We start from the raw sequence: 15,106 nt of genomic DNA, 5'->3' as shown, positions 1-15,106 counted from the left end.
GGCGGCGTCTCTGGACTACCCCAGAGCTTGAAACCTTTACTGAAGCCCTGCAGGTTATTTTAAAAGCTGATCACCTTCACAGCATCCCCTGGCTACGATACATCAAGGGGTCACTTTACTCACTCGGGCTCAGTGAACTCTGGAATTCACCAACCACCTCCGTCTTTCCCTCGAAAAGCGAACTAAAGAAACTATATTGGCAAATGGCAGATCACGAAGATCTAGGGGCTGCACTTCACACTACATTATCTTGTTACTTTGTTAACTTAAGAGACATGCAAGTATGAGGCTTTTTGGGACAATCACGGTCCCAAGGGAAAGGAAACTGTACTTTCAGCTCCGCATTGGAACGCTACCACTAAGACTTTTCACCAGCCGCTGGTCACACAAAGAATCAGCCGCTTGTCCAGCCTGTAAAGCCCCCATTGAGAACCTCCCTCACGTCCTTTTTGCCTACCCCGCGTACACCGCCTCACGCAGGAAATGGCTGGCCCCGGCATGCAGACTGCTGGGAGTCCGCAGCTCTGAAATAGCCCTGCAAATCCTCAGATCAGACACTAGGCCAACGCTAGTGATCGCCGTTGCCAAGTTCCTCAGAGCTAGCTGGATTGCTAGAGGGAAATTTTTATCTGCTTAATGGTTCCAACAAGACTGTCCCTTCACACTGTGGGAGTGTATTTTATTTTTATTCCATTTTATCATTATATGTATTGTTACATTTGTTACTTTGTGTATTTATTTGTATTTATTGCTGCTATGAGCTTTTATGGCTCTTGTAGCCGAAATAAAGTTCCTTTGACTTGACTGGAGGAAGGCAGCCGTACAACCTGAAAAGTGCACTTTCTAGCTCAAGGCTAAGGCTAAGTGTCCTGTGCTACTGCTCACTCTGGTGTTATTGAAGCCCCACCCCCTTCAGAGCCATAAACAGAAATCACCCATGGCTGAAGGCTGACTACTGTAAGCACAACAAATATAATACATAATATAATACATTTGGATGTTTGTTTGAATACGTTTATTCACATGTGAAGGGGGAGCAGGGGGCCAAAATATGAATGGGAAAAATGCCCCAATGCCCTTATGAAGAATCTGACGCACCCCCAGAAACTGACGCAACCCTGAGTTTGACACTCTGATGGAGGACGGGAGAACACCCTGTGGCTGGCAGTTCGTCAATAAGGTGAGAGTGAGTGGCTTTAAAGTGCTTTTAGGGTCACACCTCTCTAGCAGCACGCCTTTACTTGAATGTTCTGTTAATAAAGTCTCCAACTGTTCTGCTCTGTTTTAGAATTCGACTGGAGAAAAAAATGGTTTATGTGAACACTATGGTGATAGAAATGAATAGCATATGGCAGTGCAATGAAAAGTGGTTTTAGCTTGGTTCTAATCTTCGGATGTGGGTGAAGTTCTTCCATTTGTCTATAATTTACTTAATGTGAGTGACATACACAAGTTTCCAGTTACAATGGATGGTTTCTCTTGGTCTTTTTCCGTAGTTTATTTCTGTGGTTTAGGACAGAATTTATGATCCTAGATCAGTGTTAATTTGAATGTGCAGTTTGTGATTGATAGGAATTTTGATATGAAATGTTATTCCTTATTGCCTTGCCTCTTTTTCCTCTGCATTTATTTACACATTTTAATTACTGCTGGTCAACTGTGCAGCATTGTAAATAAGCTTACATAACAGTGCAAGTATGTACATCTATTATTAAATATCTCCTAGCCTTATTATAACTTGTGTGGATATTTTACATGATTAGCAACATTATGGACATCTGAGTTTGCTTTATGAAGTGTTTTTTTAAATCCGGATTTACAATGAGTTCTATGAAGTCTGATTTATGTTTGTCATTATTTATGAATAAACCATTATGGGTCAAATTCAATATAGGCCTAAGATCAAACACCTTGTTATAAAGTGACTGAAATTCACGTATCTATATATGATATTGATGTTGGCATTCAGCTTCTGAATAGTTGATTATGTGTTACGGAGTCAATACAAACATCTGTTTCGCTTTTTAAAATTATTAATGATAAACTTTCCGGGGCGGTGAGGATTTTTAGATGTTTGATTAATTGGATGCAAATATATTCCATTGTAGTACCCCTGAATTGACGGACCTCCAAAAAGTCCTGAGGATGGTCGTCATGAATTGCTAATAAGGGGATTGAAAAGTTGACACTGAGCTCTGAAAGGCATTACTGAATCTGGATGAAGGTGACGATTCAAGCTCTATTTTGTGAAGCCATCAGGGCTGGACTACAAGGATATTCCATTCTTAAGCCTGTGGGCATGCGATATGATATATATCCACACCAGCCACAGGACTTCGTATGCACTCCAGGAGAGTTTTATTGCTTCGATTAAAAAAAAAGTGTAAGAAGACTCCACCTCTTGTCTTCTTACACTTTTCTTGAATAGTAGCAATAAAACTCTTCTGGAGTGCATACGAATCAATTATTTTGCAATTGTTGGTGTTGGATATATATATATATATACATATATATATATATATATATTAATCTGTCTATATAGGTTACTTTTTTTTTTTTTAGGTGGTGATTGGGTTCAATTGTCACACTCTAAAAGAGGACATGTAGGAAGCTGGCTCTGTATATACTGTACCAAAATGAGATATAGTGTGCACATAATCCAGGGGTTACCCAAGAGGCTTGACAGAGGCAATAATAGATAATACTAATGCTCTATTTTTGTGGTTGAGCAGTTAGGCTTATCAGAGGGTAGTGTTAAGCATTTGTTGTAAACACAAAAGCAGTAAGTGAAAACACACTCAAAGACCAAACTCCAGGCCAGCAGGTTTTTATATAGAAAAATAAACTTTTGTTAATTTATTTATATAACCACAAGATTCATTTAGCAGCTGAGAACATTAAATAAAAGGTACTTTGCATAGTAATACTTAGGACTTTGAATATAATCAATATTGTATACAGTTTTTTTTTTAAAACAGCTTTTTGCCATTTTAAAGAAGTGGACACTGTGCAATTCTCAACAGCTCCTGGGGGAGGTAAGTAAAGTACAGTTTGAGGTAAGTGCCACACTTAGAGGTTCAGTATCCAGGGCATAGATAGTCCACCATTGGGGGTTCAAGGCAACCCCAAGCACCAAGCACCCAGCACCAGCAACACAGGGCTGTTCAGGTGCAGAGGTCAAACAGGAGCCAAAATAACGTGGGCACCTATGGAGACAGGGGGTACTCCAGTTCCAGTCTGCTTGCAGTTAAGTACCTGTGTTGTCGGAAGGCAGACCAGGGGGTTTGGAGGAGTCCTGGGGCCCCAAGTAGGCACAAAAACCACAACCTCAGTGGCATGGGGGGGAGCCAGGTGCAGTGTGACAATAGAGCGTCGGGGTTCTAAATAGAACTCTATGGAGGGACCAAGGGGTCACTTAGGCACTGCAGGCAGGGCACAGGGGGGCCTCTTGGGCAAGCCACCGACTGGGAAGGGTGAGCGTCACCTGCTGGTCGTGGCTGCACCAGTGGTCGGTTTCTCATGGGCCTGGGTTTGCAGGTGCAGTGCTTCTCCAGGAGTCAGATATCTTCGTCCCGGGCAGTCGCAGTCAGGTCAGGGGGGTCCTCGGGATTCCCTCTGCAGGCGTCATCGTAGGGCTGCAGAGAGGTCAGCCCAGGGTGGACACGTCAGGGTTGCTGGAGGGAGTGGGGAGACCCTCTGGATAGCTGGTTTCTCTGGACACGGGCCGTGGGTGTCAGGTGCAGAGTAGTTGGACTCACGCTTCTGGAGTGAGGTGAGAGTCCCTTTAAAGTTGGTTTCTTGGTCTTTTCTTAGGGCAGGTCCGCTATCCATGGGGGTTTCTTGGTCCTCTGTGATGCAGGTAGTCCCCTGGAGGCTTTTCAGGGGTCGCTGGTCCTGCAGAACGCATTGCTTCTTTTCTTGCAGCTTTTCAAAGCAAGAGGCAGGTCGGTAGGGCTGGGGTCGAGTCAGTTGGTGTCTCCTCTTCTCTGCGGGGTTTTCAGCTCAGCAGTCCTTCCTTGATATCGTCAGGAAATCTGAAGAGCTGGGTTCAGGTTCATCCCTAAATACTAAATTTAGGGGTGTGTTAGGGTCAGAGGGCAGTAGCCAATGGCTACTGTCCCTAGGGGTGGCTACACCCTCCTTATGCCCACCCCCACTGGGAGGGGGGGGGCATATCCCTATCCCTACTGGTCCTAATCACCCAAAGCAAGATGAGGAATTTGCAAGGAGGGGGTCACTTCAGCTCTGGTCACTTTAGGGGTGGACCTGGCTGGAAGGGTGACGCCTCCTTGTTTTCCTCATTATCTCTCCGGACTTGCCGCCAAAAGTGGGGGCTCGTCTGGGGGCGGGCATCTCCAATAGCTGGAGTGCCCTGGGGCACTGTAACACCAGGCTTGAGCCTTTCAGGCTCACCGCCAGGTGTTAAAGTTCTTGCAGGGGGAGGTGTGAAGCACCTTAACCAGGACAGGCTTTTTTCTGACCACAGAGTGCATAAAGGCACTCACCCCATGTAGTTAGAAACTCGTCTGGCAGTGGCAGGCTGGCACAGACTGGTCAGCCTTGCACTAGCAGTTGGGCTAACATACAGGGGACATCACTAAGATGCCCTCTGTGTGCATTTTTCAATAAATCCCACACTGGCATCAGTGTGGGTTTATTGTGCCGAGCATTTTGATACCAAACTTCCCAGTATTCAGTGTAGGCATTATGGTGCTGTGGAGTTCATAATGACAAACTCCCAGACCATATACGCAGTATGGCTACCCTGCACTTACAATGTCTAAGAATTGACTTATACACTGTAGGAGCATAGTGCTCATGCAGCTATGCCCTCACCTGTGGTATAGTGCACCCTGCCTTAGGGTTGTAAGGCCTGCTGGAAGGGGGACTGACGTATGCCACAGGCAGTAGGTTGTGGTCATGGTACTCTGAATGGAATGCCATGTCGACTTACTCATTTTCTACACACCAGCACACACAAGTTGCAAAGTAGTGTTCATGTACTGAGTGAGGGGTCCCTGAGGGTGGCATAATACATGCTGCAGCCCTTAGGGACCTTCCCTGGCCACAGGGCCCTTGGTACCAGGGGTACCTTTTACAAGGTACTTAACTGTGTGCCAGTTGTGGAAACAAACATACAGTTTTAGGGAAAGAACACTGGTGCTGGGGCCTGGTTAAAAGGGTCCCAGCACACTTCCAATCAAAGCTGGCATCAACACGAGGCAAAAAGTGGGGGGGGGGGGTGACCATGCCAACAGTGGCATTTTCCTACAGGACACAAATAGCGTACTTGCATATGTTGCTCTCCTCTGTGAATTGGATAACATGAAATCCAAAATTCATTATTATATTTGATGTGGGCACTTTTTTTGGTTTCAATATGGAGTTATGAACAAAGGTATGTGTGCCAGCCCAATACAATGCAATACCAGATCTGCAACGTTTATGCTTCTGATCCACAGTTCAAACAATTTTTCAATACCTTAGGAAAAAGTTGACAAATCACCGATTGCTGCATCTTTCATGCAATTCTGCCTCCTCCACCTGGTATACAAAATTCTTGGAAACTGTCACTGAGTGAGAGACTGAGCATTGGAGATGCTCGACTGTGTGCTCTTAAACACCTAGCCCAAGCCTATGTGACCCAAACTGTCCGATTTTGCAGGGCAGGAAAAAGAATCTTCCAAATCATGGAGCATATATGTCCCTCTAAAGATGCAAGAGGGGCAAAACCTCTGAGATGCCCCAGTTTCCTTCTGCACATACAAATCTACATTTTTCAGCCCTGAAAGATGGCCTACAAAGGGTTCCGGCTTTATTCTTAAGAACCAGTGCTGAACAGGTTTCACAAATGTTTAGGACTGACAATGCTCCCACCTCAAAAACTAACATATGAGCTTTCTTTTGTTCTTGAAGGCACCAGTGTAGGTTTGAAATATGGCAGTCTCCAAGTAGTGTTAATATACCTAATGAGATGATTAGAAAATCCAAACTGAGGAAATTGTTTGGGTCCCACTTGTGGGAAAGAAGCCTCTTTTTGGCATGGTTACCACCACTTTTTGCCTGCCGTCAGCTTTGACTGTTTGCTGGGATCCTGCTAACCAGATTGTGCTCTCCTTCTAAATTTTGTTGCTAAGGTCCTTGCACACCCCACAATTGTAATACTGGTGCCCCATATAAGTCCCTAGTATACGGCACTTGGGTACCCAGGGCACTGGTGCAACAGAGGTTCCCCATGGGTTGCAGCATGTATTGTGCCACCCATGGGAGCCCATGCAAAATGTGTCTGCAGGCCTGCCACTGCAGCCTGCGTGGAAAGGTGTATGCACCCGTTCACCACAGGTCACTCTAGGTCACCCCTGTGGTAGGCCCTCCTAGACCAGAGGGCAGGGTGCAGGTACCTGTGAGTGAGGGCACCCCTGCATGAGCAGAGGTGCCTATACGAACTCCAGATCCATTACACTGGACTTCATAGGTGCGGGAAAGCCATTTTACCAGTGTACTGGACACCTGTGTCCATCTACATAATGGTAACTCCAAACCTCGACATGTTTGGTATCAAGCATATCCGAATCATACCCAACTACTGTTGCCAGTATTTGTTGTATGATTGCCTGCACTCTGGGGCTCCTTAGAGGACCCCAGACATTGCTCCTACCAGTTTCCTGGGGTTTTCCTGGGCAGTCCATGCTGCTGCCTCCCCTCAGACAGGTTTCTGCCCTTCTGCTGCTCGACCAGCTCAGGCAGAGAAAGGCATAACAAAGGATTTCCAGTGGGAGAAGGAGGTAACACCCTCTCCCTTGGAAATAGGTGTGACATGGCTTGGGAAGGGTAGTCTCCCCAAGCCTATGGTATGCTGTGAAGGGCACATTTGGTGCCCTCCATGCATAAACTGGTTTACACCAGTACATGGATCCCAAGTCTCTGCTCTGGCGTGAAACTGGACAAAGGAAAGGGGAATGATGCCACCCCTCCATCACCACCCCCAGGGTGGTGCCCCGAGCCCGTCCAGGTGGCTACTTCATTCTGACAACTTGAGTTCAAGATGGGCTGAGGCCCCGGGACCATCTGAGTGGCCAGTTCACATAGGTGATATCACAGCCCCCTCCTGATAGGTGGTCACCCTGCTAGGTGACTAATCCCCCTTCCTGGGCTATTTAGAGTCTCCCCCTTGGGTGGGTCCTCAGATTAAACATGCAAGATTACAGCAGGAGTCATCTGCATTGTTTACTTCATCTTCTGGCCACTCGGATTGCAACTGGACCCTCCAGCAACCAACAATCTGCAACCTCTGGGACTACTGAACTCTGCAACATGGTTTCACCTGCTCCTTTCAGCAATTACAACATTTCCCCAGCTGTGCATCCTCTGGGGGTGGAGAGTCCTCAGCTTGCACAAGAAGTAAGAAGGAATCTCCCTTGCAGTGAAGGAGTCACTCCCCTGCATCTGCAGGCACAAACTGCAATGACGATTGGCTGCGTAGATCTGCTCTCCTCCGGAACTGGGTGGATCCTGCATCACAGGTGGTTGTCTGGAGTGGTCCCCTTGGTCCTCTCTACCAGTTGTCCAACTTGGGAGATGGTAAGCCCTTGCTTCTCCTTGCAGGACAGTACCCCTGTGCAGAGCGACTTTTGCAGCTACTAAGACTTGTTTGCTCCTCCTTCACGGGATCTTCAGGCTCCGTGTAGTCCCGGTCTCCAGCACTTCTTCCTATCTCCTACCGGGTGCTCCAGCGACGAGGGACACTTCAAGTATGCCGAGTGGCCCTCGCTGCGACACCTGTGCCTGCAGCCCATGGGTCACCTATGTGGGCTGCCTCCTCTACTTGTGAGCTGCTGTATGTCGCCCCAGACTCCCATCCTTGGGTCGAGTCCCTGAATCTTGTTGGTCCTCTTCAGCCTTGCAAAAAATCATCTCTGACTCTTGCATTTGCCAAGGCTTGTTGGTGGTTCTCTCCACTGACGGACTGCATCGCGAGCGCATCACTACTGGAACTCTTCTTCTGCTCCTGTGCTGCACTGCTGGACTTCATCCACAGTCGACCTGACCTGGTCCTGTATCCTCAGAAGGGTGGGTAGTGTCTCCTGCCACAACCGGACACGCCGTCACAGACTGGACTTGGTCCTCTTCCCTTGCAGGGCCTCTTCTGTCAGGAACCACCTTTGGCTCCTTCCAATCTTGTTTGGGTCCTTCCAGTCTTGTCTGGGACTTCCACAATCTCTTTCCAAAGTCCTCCTGTTGGTTTTTGGGAAAGTACTTACCTCTGCTCTCCTGGTCGCTGGAGGTCACTCTGGTACTCGCCTCTTGGGGTTCCTAGTTCCTCCAGTTCCCCTCAACTGATTCTGCTTCCTTGCATCAGTGGGTGGGTGGAGGCTGCCTTTCACACTCCACTTTAGTATATGGTTTGACCCTCTCCCAGGGCTCTTTACTATTTGCTATCGCTTTTAACAATGACTTGCTTTTTATGCTATTTTCTGATTATTAATGTGTATATATTAGTGTTTACTTACCTCTGGTTGGGGGTATTTCCTATACAGTATTTTAGTATTTGTGTTACTATACAAAAGTACCTTTATTTTTGTAACACTGTGTGTGTGTGATGTGTGACTGTAGTGGTACTGCGTAAGATTTGTATGGCTCCTAGATTAGTCTTGTCTGCTCATCCATAGTTCGCTCTAGATAGCCCTGGCTTCCTAGACAATGACTACACTACGCCAATAGGGGATAACTGGACCTGGTATAAGGACTCTGCCAGCTTCCTACACCCATCAGATGTTGAACTACCAGGGTTATGCCCTGGTGTTCCAGCAGTGAGAGTCCACGATCCCACTCCGCCCTGCTTGTTGCAATACCACATGGTGGTGGTGGTGTCAGTGAACACCTGCACCACGTTCCCTTTTAGAGAGGAATGGAATGCCTTCAATGAAAGCCTGATTACCCGGAGCTCCATAAGGTTGATGTGGAGTCCAGACTCTGCAGGAGACCAGAGATATCTGTTCTCTGCCTCTCTCATGTGGCCGCCCCATACCAGAAGTGATGCATCTATCACCACAGTAAGATCTGGTTGGGGAAAGGAGAGGGATCTACAGTTGACCCAATTGCGATTCAAAAGTCACAACTGCAGATCTTGTGCAGTGCCTTCTGAGATCTGGGCCATTTTAGAAAGGTTTCCCTGATGCTGGGCCAACTGGAACTTACGGTCCCACCGCAGAGCCCGCATATGCCATCTGGCATGCGTCACCAGCAGGATGCAGGAGGCCATGAGGCCCAGCAGCCTCAGTCTCACTGAAATCCAGGATAGAGGCTGAAACATCGTAATCATTGCCTGAATATCCTGGACTCGCTTTTTGGGAGTATAAGTCTGAAACCGCAGCTCTGATGAAACGGAGCGTCAGAGAAGGAATCAAGTGTGACTTGGGCATGTTTATACTTAACCCCAGTGAGTGCAGGTGGTTTGTCGTAGTCTGAAGTTGGGAGATGACCATCTGAGGTGTGCTCGCCTTCACCAGCCAGTCGCAGAGGTAGGGGAAGACTGAAACCCTTAACCTGCTCAGGTGAGCTGCAACCACCGACATCACTTCTGTGAACACCGAGGGGCGCTGATAAGGCCAAAAGGGAGCACGGTAAACAAAGTGCTCATGGCCTACCAAAAATTGCAAGTAGCGCCTGTGTGCATGCAGCACGCGTATATGGAAGTGAGCATCCTGCAAGTCCAATTCTACCCATCCATTCTACAGGGTCCAAGGCAGACAGGATCTGAGCCAGGGTGAGCATTTTCAACTTCTCCTTCCTGAGTAAGAGATGGAGGGCCCGGAGGTCCAGAATAGGGAAAAGGCCTAAGGAATAACAACCACAACCTACTTCTGACACAGGAACCCTCTCTATGGCTCCCTTGACCAAGAGAGCCACGACTTCCTTGCGGAGAAGTGCCAAATCGTCTGCGAGAAACGGTCTTAAGATGGGGGCATAGCCTAAGGTGTAGTCTTGAAGGGGCGGGAGTAGCCTCTTTGGACTATTTGCAAAACTCACCTGTCATGATGAATTCCCAGTGGAGCAGGTGATGAGGATCCTGCCTCCCACTGGTCCTGGATGGGGCGACTGACTAGGAGGGTTAGGAGGCTGCAGCGGGGATGGACTGGTCAGACCTCTGGCTCCCTGACCCACGAGCCCGTAGGATCCCAGATCCAAAAAGGTGGAGAGTAGCATGCACAGCTCAGTGGCTGGTAGGTAAAGTATGCAAGAGGGAGCCCCTTCCGTGACCAAAGGGGCAAAAAGCAGAGTGTGCTGGGAGAGGGGCTTCAGTAAGGCCAAGGGATGATTTAAAACACTGGAGGGCTGAATCTGCTTTGTTTCCAAAGAGACAGATGGCATCAAAGGGCATGTCCATAAAAGATTGTTGGACATCGACCAAAAAGCCAGACATCCTCAACCAGGCGTAGTGCCGTAAGGCTACCGTCAACGCAACTGATCTATCTAGGGAGTCGGTCGTGTCCAGCAAACAGTTTGCGAACTTGGCCGCATCCCTCCCATCAGCAACTGCTTGGGAGATGATGGCCCTGGACTCTTCCAGGACCTGCGGGCAACACCTGCGCGGTCGTATCCCAATAGGAATGGGTGTAGCAGCCAAAAAGGCATGCAGTGTCCATGGACCACGATGCCAGATTGGAGGAAGAAAACTTTCTTCCCAAGCTGGTCCAGTCTTTTTGATTCCCTAATCGGCGGTGCGGATGGGAATGCGTCAGAAGGTGAAGAAGCCTGGACAGCAAGGCTCTCAGGCATAGGGTGTTGGGACAGAATTTAGGGTCATTCGGCGCAGGACAAGGCAGCAGGCTACTGTCCTATTCACAGGAGCACCTACACTGGGTCTGGGCCAGGTACAGAGAAAGACAACCATTCAGGGCTTCATTGAAGGGTAAAAGGGGTTCTGAAGTGGAAGCTCCAGGCTGAAGCACCTCAGTCAGGAGGTTAGTCCTGACCACCACAGAAGGAAGCTCAAGGACAAGGACCTCAGCTGTCATACTGATCACCACAGAATATATGACGCTTCCTGTGCTGTAGCCACAGTAGGGGAAAGAAGCATGCCAGTATCTGGAGAAGTATCCAGACCACTAGCCTCGCCCAATACCCGTGCACAGTCCATTTAAGGTTTGTGAAGCTGGTATTCCAGAGGGGCCAGTGACCCCTCCACACCTTCCCAGTATTCATACCCAAAATAAAAAAGGGTCAGAATCCAACATGGTGTGAGAAGACCCCATCTAAGTCAGATCTGGTGTAGAACAATGCCATTTCGGGTCATAGGGGATGAGTATTGGGTCAAAGTTGATTGTGGGCCCAACCTGTGTCTAGAGCATCAACATGTTTGCCGGCACCAGGACTGGTTGCATTGGCACGACAGGCATCGGCACAGATTGGGAGGGGCCCTCAGTGGCTGAAGCCACTGGCACAGAATCCAAGGGGTGCCCTATCCGATCTCCTGGGCCCTAAAGGCACCTCAGGGGGGTCAGTCTGCCCAAAGATGAGGTGCATGGCCTTGTAAATCTACTTCAGCTGGGCAGGGATGGAAGTAGGGGAGACATGCAGCAGACCCAGCAGTAGGTTCCGCAGACTGAGGCCTAGAGTGTCAATGCTCTACTCATGTCACATCAGTCAAGCGACAGGCCAGAGTCGAAGAATATTTGGCTTTCTTCGACGACTTCTTGCTATGACCAGAGTGTCCCAGAGATTTAGATTGACGAACAGTAGTGATGACTCTGCAAGTGGTCTTGTGACCTTCCTCTCGAGCGAGACCAGGAGCGATGCAGAGTCAAGCGCCAGGCTGCTATGAGCTTCATGGATCGCTCCCTCAAAGCCTTCAGGTTAATGGCCCAGCACTTGGAGCATGACTTTGGGTCACACTCGAGACACCATTAACACACGAGGTGCGGATCAGTCACTGACATCATTCGGTGACAGGAGTCAGACGGTTTGAAACCGGTCTTCCGCGACATCCCTCGACTCATCAAAAAGTTCAAAATAATGACAAAAAGGTCGAAGCTAGTCAAAAAACTGACTAAGGGGAGCTCTTTACCAGATTTGCACGTGGCACGCATAGAGAAGAACTGACATCACTGCACCGGGGTGGCACTCATACAACCGTAGCGTCATCACAATGAGCACAACGCACATGGAGTCGACCAATGCCACCAGACGGCACACAGGGAAACTGATTGAAGAAAAATCTCTGGATCCAGTCTGACACCTGGGGGAAATTCTAAGGTAAGGAATCTGCAACTAAGTCTCTATTAGATTGGATTCCTACAAAATCTACAGCACTGCCTAACTCTGGAGTCTCTGGTTAACCCGAGATCAGCAGCCACCACTACATTTGGTTATAAACTGTCCGTGTGAGCAAGAATATAAGATTGGCTCTTAAGTTAGTGGGGCTCTGTAGACTGAAATACATGCCTGTTTCCATGTAGAAGTCAAGATCAGTTTCCAAAACAGAGCACGAAAAACAAGGCTTACTGATGTTTGCACCACAGGACAAGGGTTTTAGACTGCTGTGTAAGCTGAAAATATGCCTGCACATAACTGAAAAAAATGTTGAGACACTGCTGCTGCATAGTACTACTTACTGCTGTGAGACCCTGCTACCTGAAGAAAGAGGCCTGCCCAGAGACAGTGGCATCACAGCCAAGCATAAAGCAAGAGATCACAGCAAGACTCAACCAGGGATCAGTCAGTAACTGTATGGAACCCTGTAAGAACCTGCATTCCAGTTGACCTATCAGGACATGTAAGCATTACTGCAAAACCTTTGGAACAAAGAACTTCATAATGAGTAAACCAGAGATGCATTACCTTGGGCACGTTAAATCAAAGACACACATGTTTCATGTGCCACCATTATATTGCATCCACTGCATCCAAGTGTTGCTTCCACAGAGAATCTAATATCCCTCCTACAGATTAAGTTTCAATTGTAGAACTGTTGCATTAAAATAGATTGAGCTTTAAAGAAAATCCAGTGCTAATGTATTTTCAATATGGCAGGACTGACTGAACAATTAATTTATTGAGGCCAGTATGCTGTCTGCATTTGATCGCCATCCCATCTCCAAACTCACTCTTCAAGAGTAAGCCTTGATAAGACCTCCTTAAAATTCGAAGCCTAAAACTGAGGTACCTAGATTTAGAGAATGCAGAAGACTCTAGTTCTTAAGCTTACAGGCATAGGCAATACATGGTACTAAGACTGCCCCAGAGATCCTTCTGCCCTGGAAAGAATAAGCAGTTTTGTTGTGCCTTCTCATCCAAGCAAAAAGAATCCCAGACAAGGGACTCAACTGCAGGTGCTATATTGGGCAGATAAGAGATTGCTAGTTGAAGAGTTTGGTCAAGTTTTGCTTGTAGCCCAATCTTTTATACCTAAATAGTTTTCCCATGGTGCACAGCACTTTGAAAGGGATCCCATTTTTCAGTGCAAGCCAGAGTACCCTTAATGTGGCTGTGTTTATTAAACTTAATAGACAACCTTGCTGCTTTGCTTATTAAAAGCTGTAGGTTGTCAGTAAGCTTCTTGCGTAGACATCTATATCATGTTGCAAAATTTCAGCTGGACAAAGCTTAGTCATTTTGTTACTGCCACTCATACCACTTAGGAGGAATGGTAGAACCTTGCTGGGCGAGGACAATGCTTGAACTGGGAAATGACAAACCTAAATCAAACACTTCTCTCCAGTCCTCACATTTGGGCTCTGCTGTTCCAAGAGCCTAGGAGCATAAACCCTAGGATCATTTGCTTTTAGTTAAAGCCAATCTTACCATTCGGTGCCACTAAGTGATATATAAAAAAAGCATTTTCTCACCTGCTGATAAATGTGGCTGAGGTTGTCAGTGACCGTACTTTAGTTTTGTTTTTCCAAGCCAGTGTGGATCGGAGCGTGATCCCTGTACCATAGGACTAGCATTGTAGGCCGAATTAACTCTGGCTTCAGGCATATTTCAAGTTGATGAGCAGTAGTTGTAACAACCCCTCTAGTATATTGAGATATTCCAACAGATGGCCCTAACCTATCAAACCTCTAGTTACAAAAGTCAAATGTATTTGAATTTGAGGATCTGAACCAGTTTAAAAAGTGGAACAATATACTAAATGTAATTTTACTTTGAACCATATTTTGTACATGTTTTCCCTGATATTTGAAGTGTGCATTATAAATTTGTATTTATACACACAGAGGTATATGAAAGTCCATTGATCACACTCTTCAGTGTTTTGTACATATGGATGAACTATTTGTGTTTTGCACGCTTACCATTAAAGGGTGTTGTCCAGAAGAGCATGCCTTCGCCAAAGGTGAAAAGACCAATTCCTCGCAGCCCACTACGCAACATTCTGTACTTCGATCCATCCAACTGAACAGTCTCAATCACACCACGCACTGCAAAAAAAAAAAAAATGTACATTGTATCAAAAGCTTTAAGATGAAAGCTTTAAACTATTATACAGTATTTACCTAGCAATGATTCAAAACGCATCACCTTACATAGCAGTAATGCAGACATGTTCAATTAATGTCAACTTGATGCTTACATAATTTTTTAACAATCTTTAAGCCTCCAAAAGAACATCAGTAGCATCACACATGTATTTTTCTGTTTTTCATGTCACTGGTTCCAAACCACTGGGAAGGCAAGCCAATACTCAATATTTAAACAAAATAAAAAATAAAGAGATCTGCATTATTAAGCTGCAATTACTTGAGGGATCAGTTGCCCTGGTGCACTCTAACCTAAACGATTAGTTCACAAAACAACGACATCCTGCTGGGTGTCAGACTGCTTGCTGGATCCCCTCCATGATCCAATCCAACAACTGCATAAAATCTCACAAGATATACTTTTGAATAAGAGGAAACATGCCTAATAGTGCTTCCTTTTAATTGTATCAGGTCATTAATTTGGTAAAAAAAAGCAATAAATCATGCCAAGACCTTTGATTCTTCTAAAGATTCCATTAGAAGTCTTGTTAGGTTCTTTCTGAGTTTTCCAGCCTCAATCTACCTTACAAATTGTCCAAAAGGATTTAACCAAAGCACTACACACATCTAAATGCTAGCAATTT

General features: G+C 46.7%; 1 protein-coding gene across 1 annotated transcript in view; it reads right to left on the bottom strand.

The window, feature by feature from the left end:
- The window catches only part of LOC138298467 (low-density lipoprotein receptor-related protein 2-like), a 1,267,625-nt gene that overhangs the window by 216,374 nt on the left and 1,036,145 nt on the right, over positions 1 to 15,106 (bottom strand). Inside the window, exon 29 of the mRNA XM_069236878.1 lies at positions 14,298 to 14,423. Coding sequence (XP_069092979.1) covers positions 14,298 to 14,423 — 126 coding nt within the window. The remainder of the gene's footprint in view (positions 1 to 14,297; positions 14,424 to 15,106) is intronic.

The sequence above is a fragment of the Pleurodeles waltl genome, chromosome 1_2 (genome assembly GCF_031143425.1).
Source record: "Pleurodeles waltl isolate 20211129_DDA chromosome 1_2, aPleWal1.hap1.20221129, whole genome shotgun sequence".
Classification (NCBI taxonomy): Eukaryota; Metazoa; Chordata; class Amphibia; order Caudata; family Salamandridae; genus Pleurodeles; species Pleurodeles waltl.
Note: the sequence above shows the minus strand (reverse complement) of the source record. Positions and strands in the feature narration are given on the sequence as shown.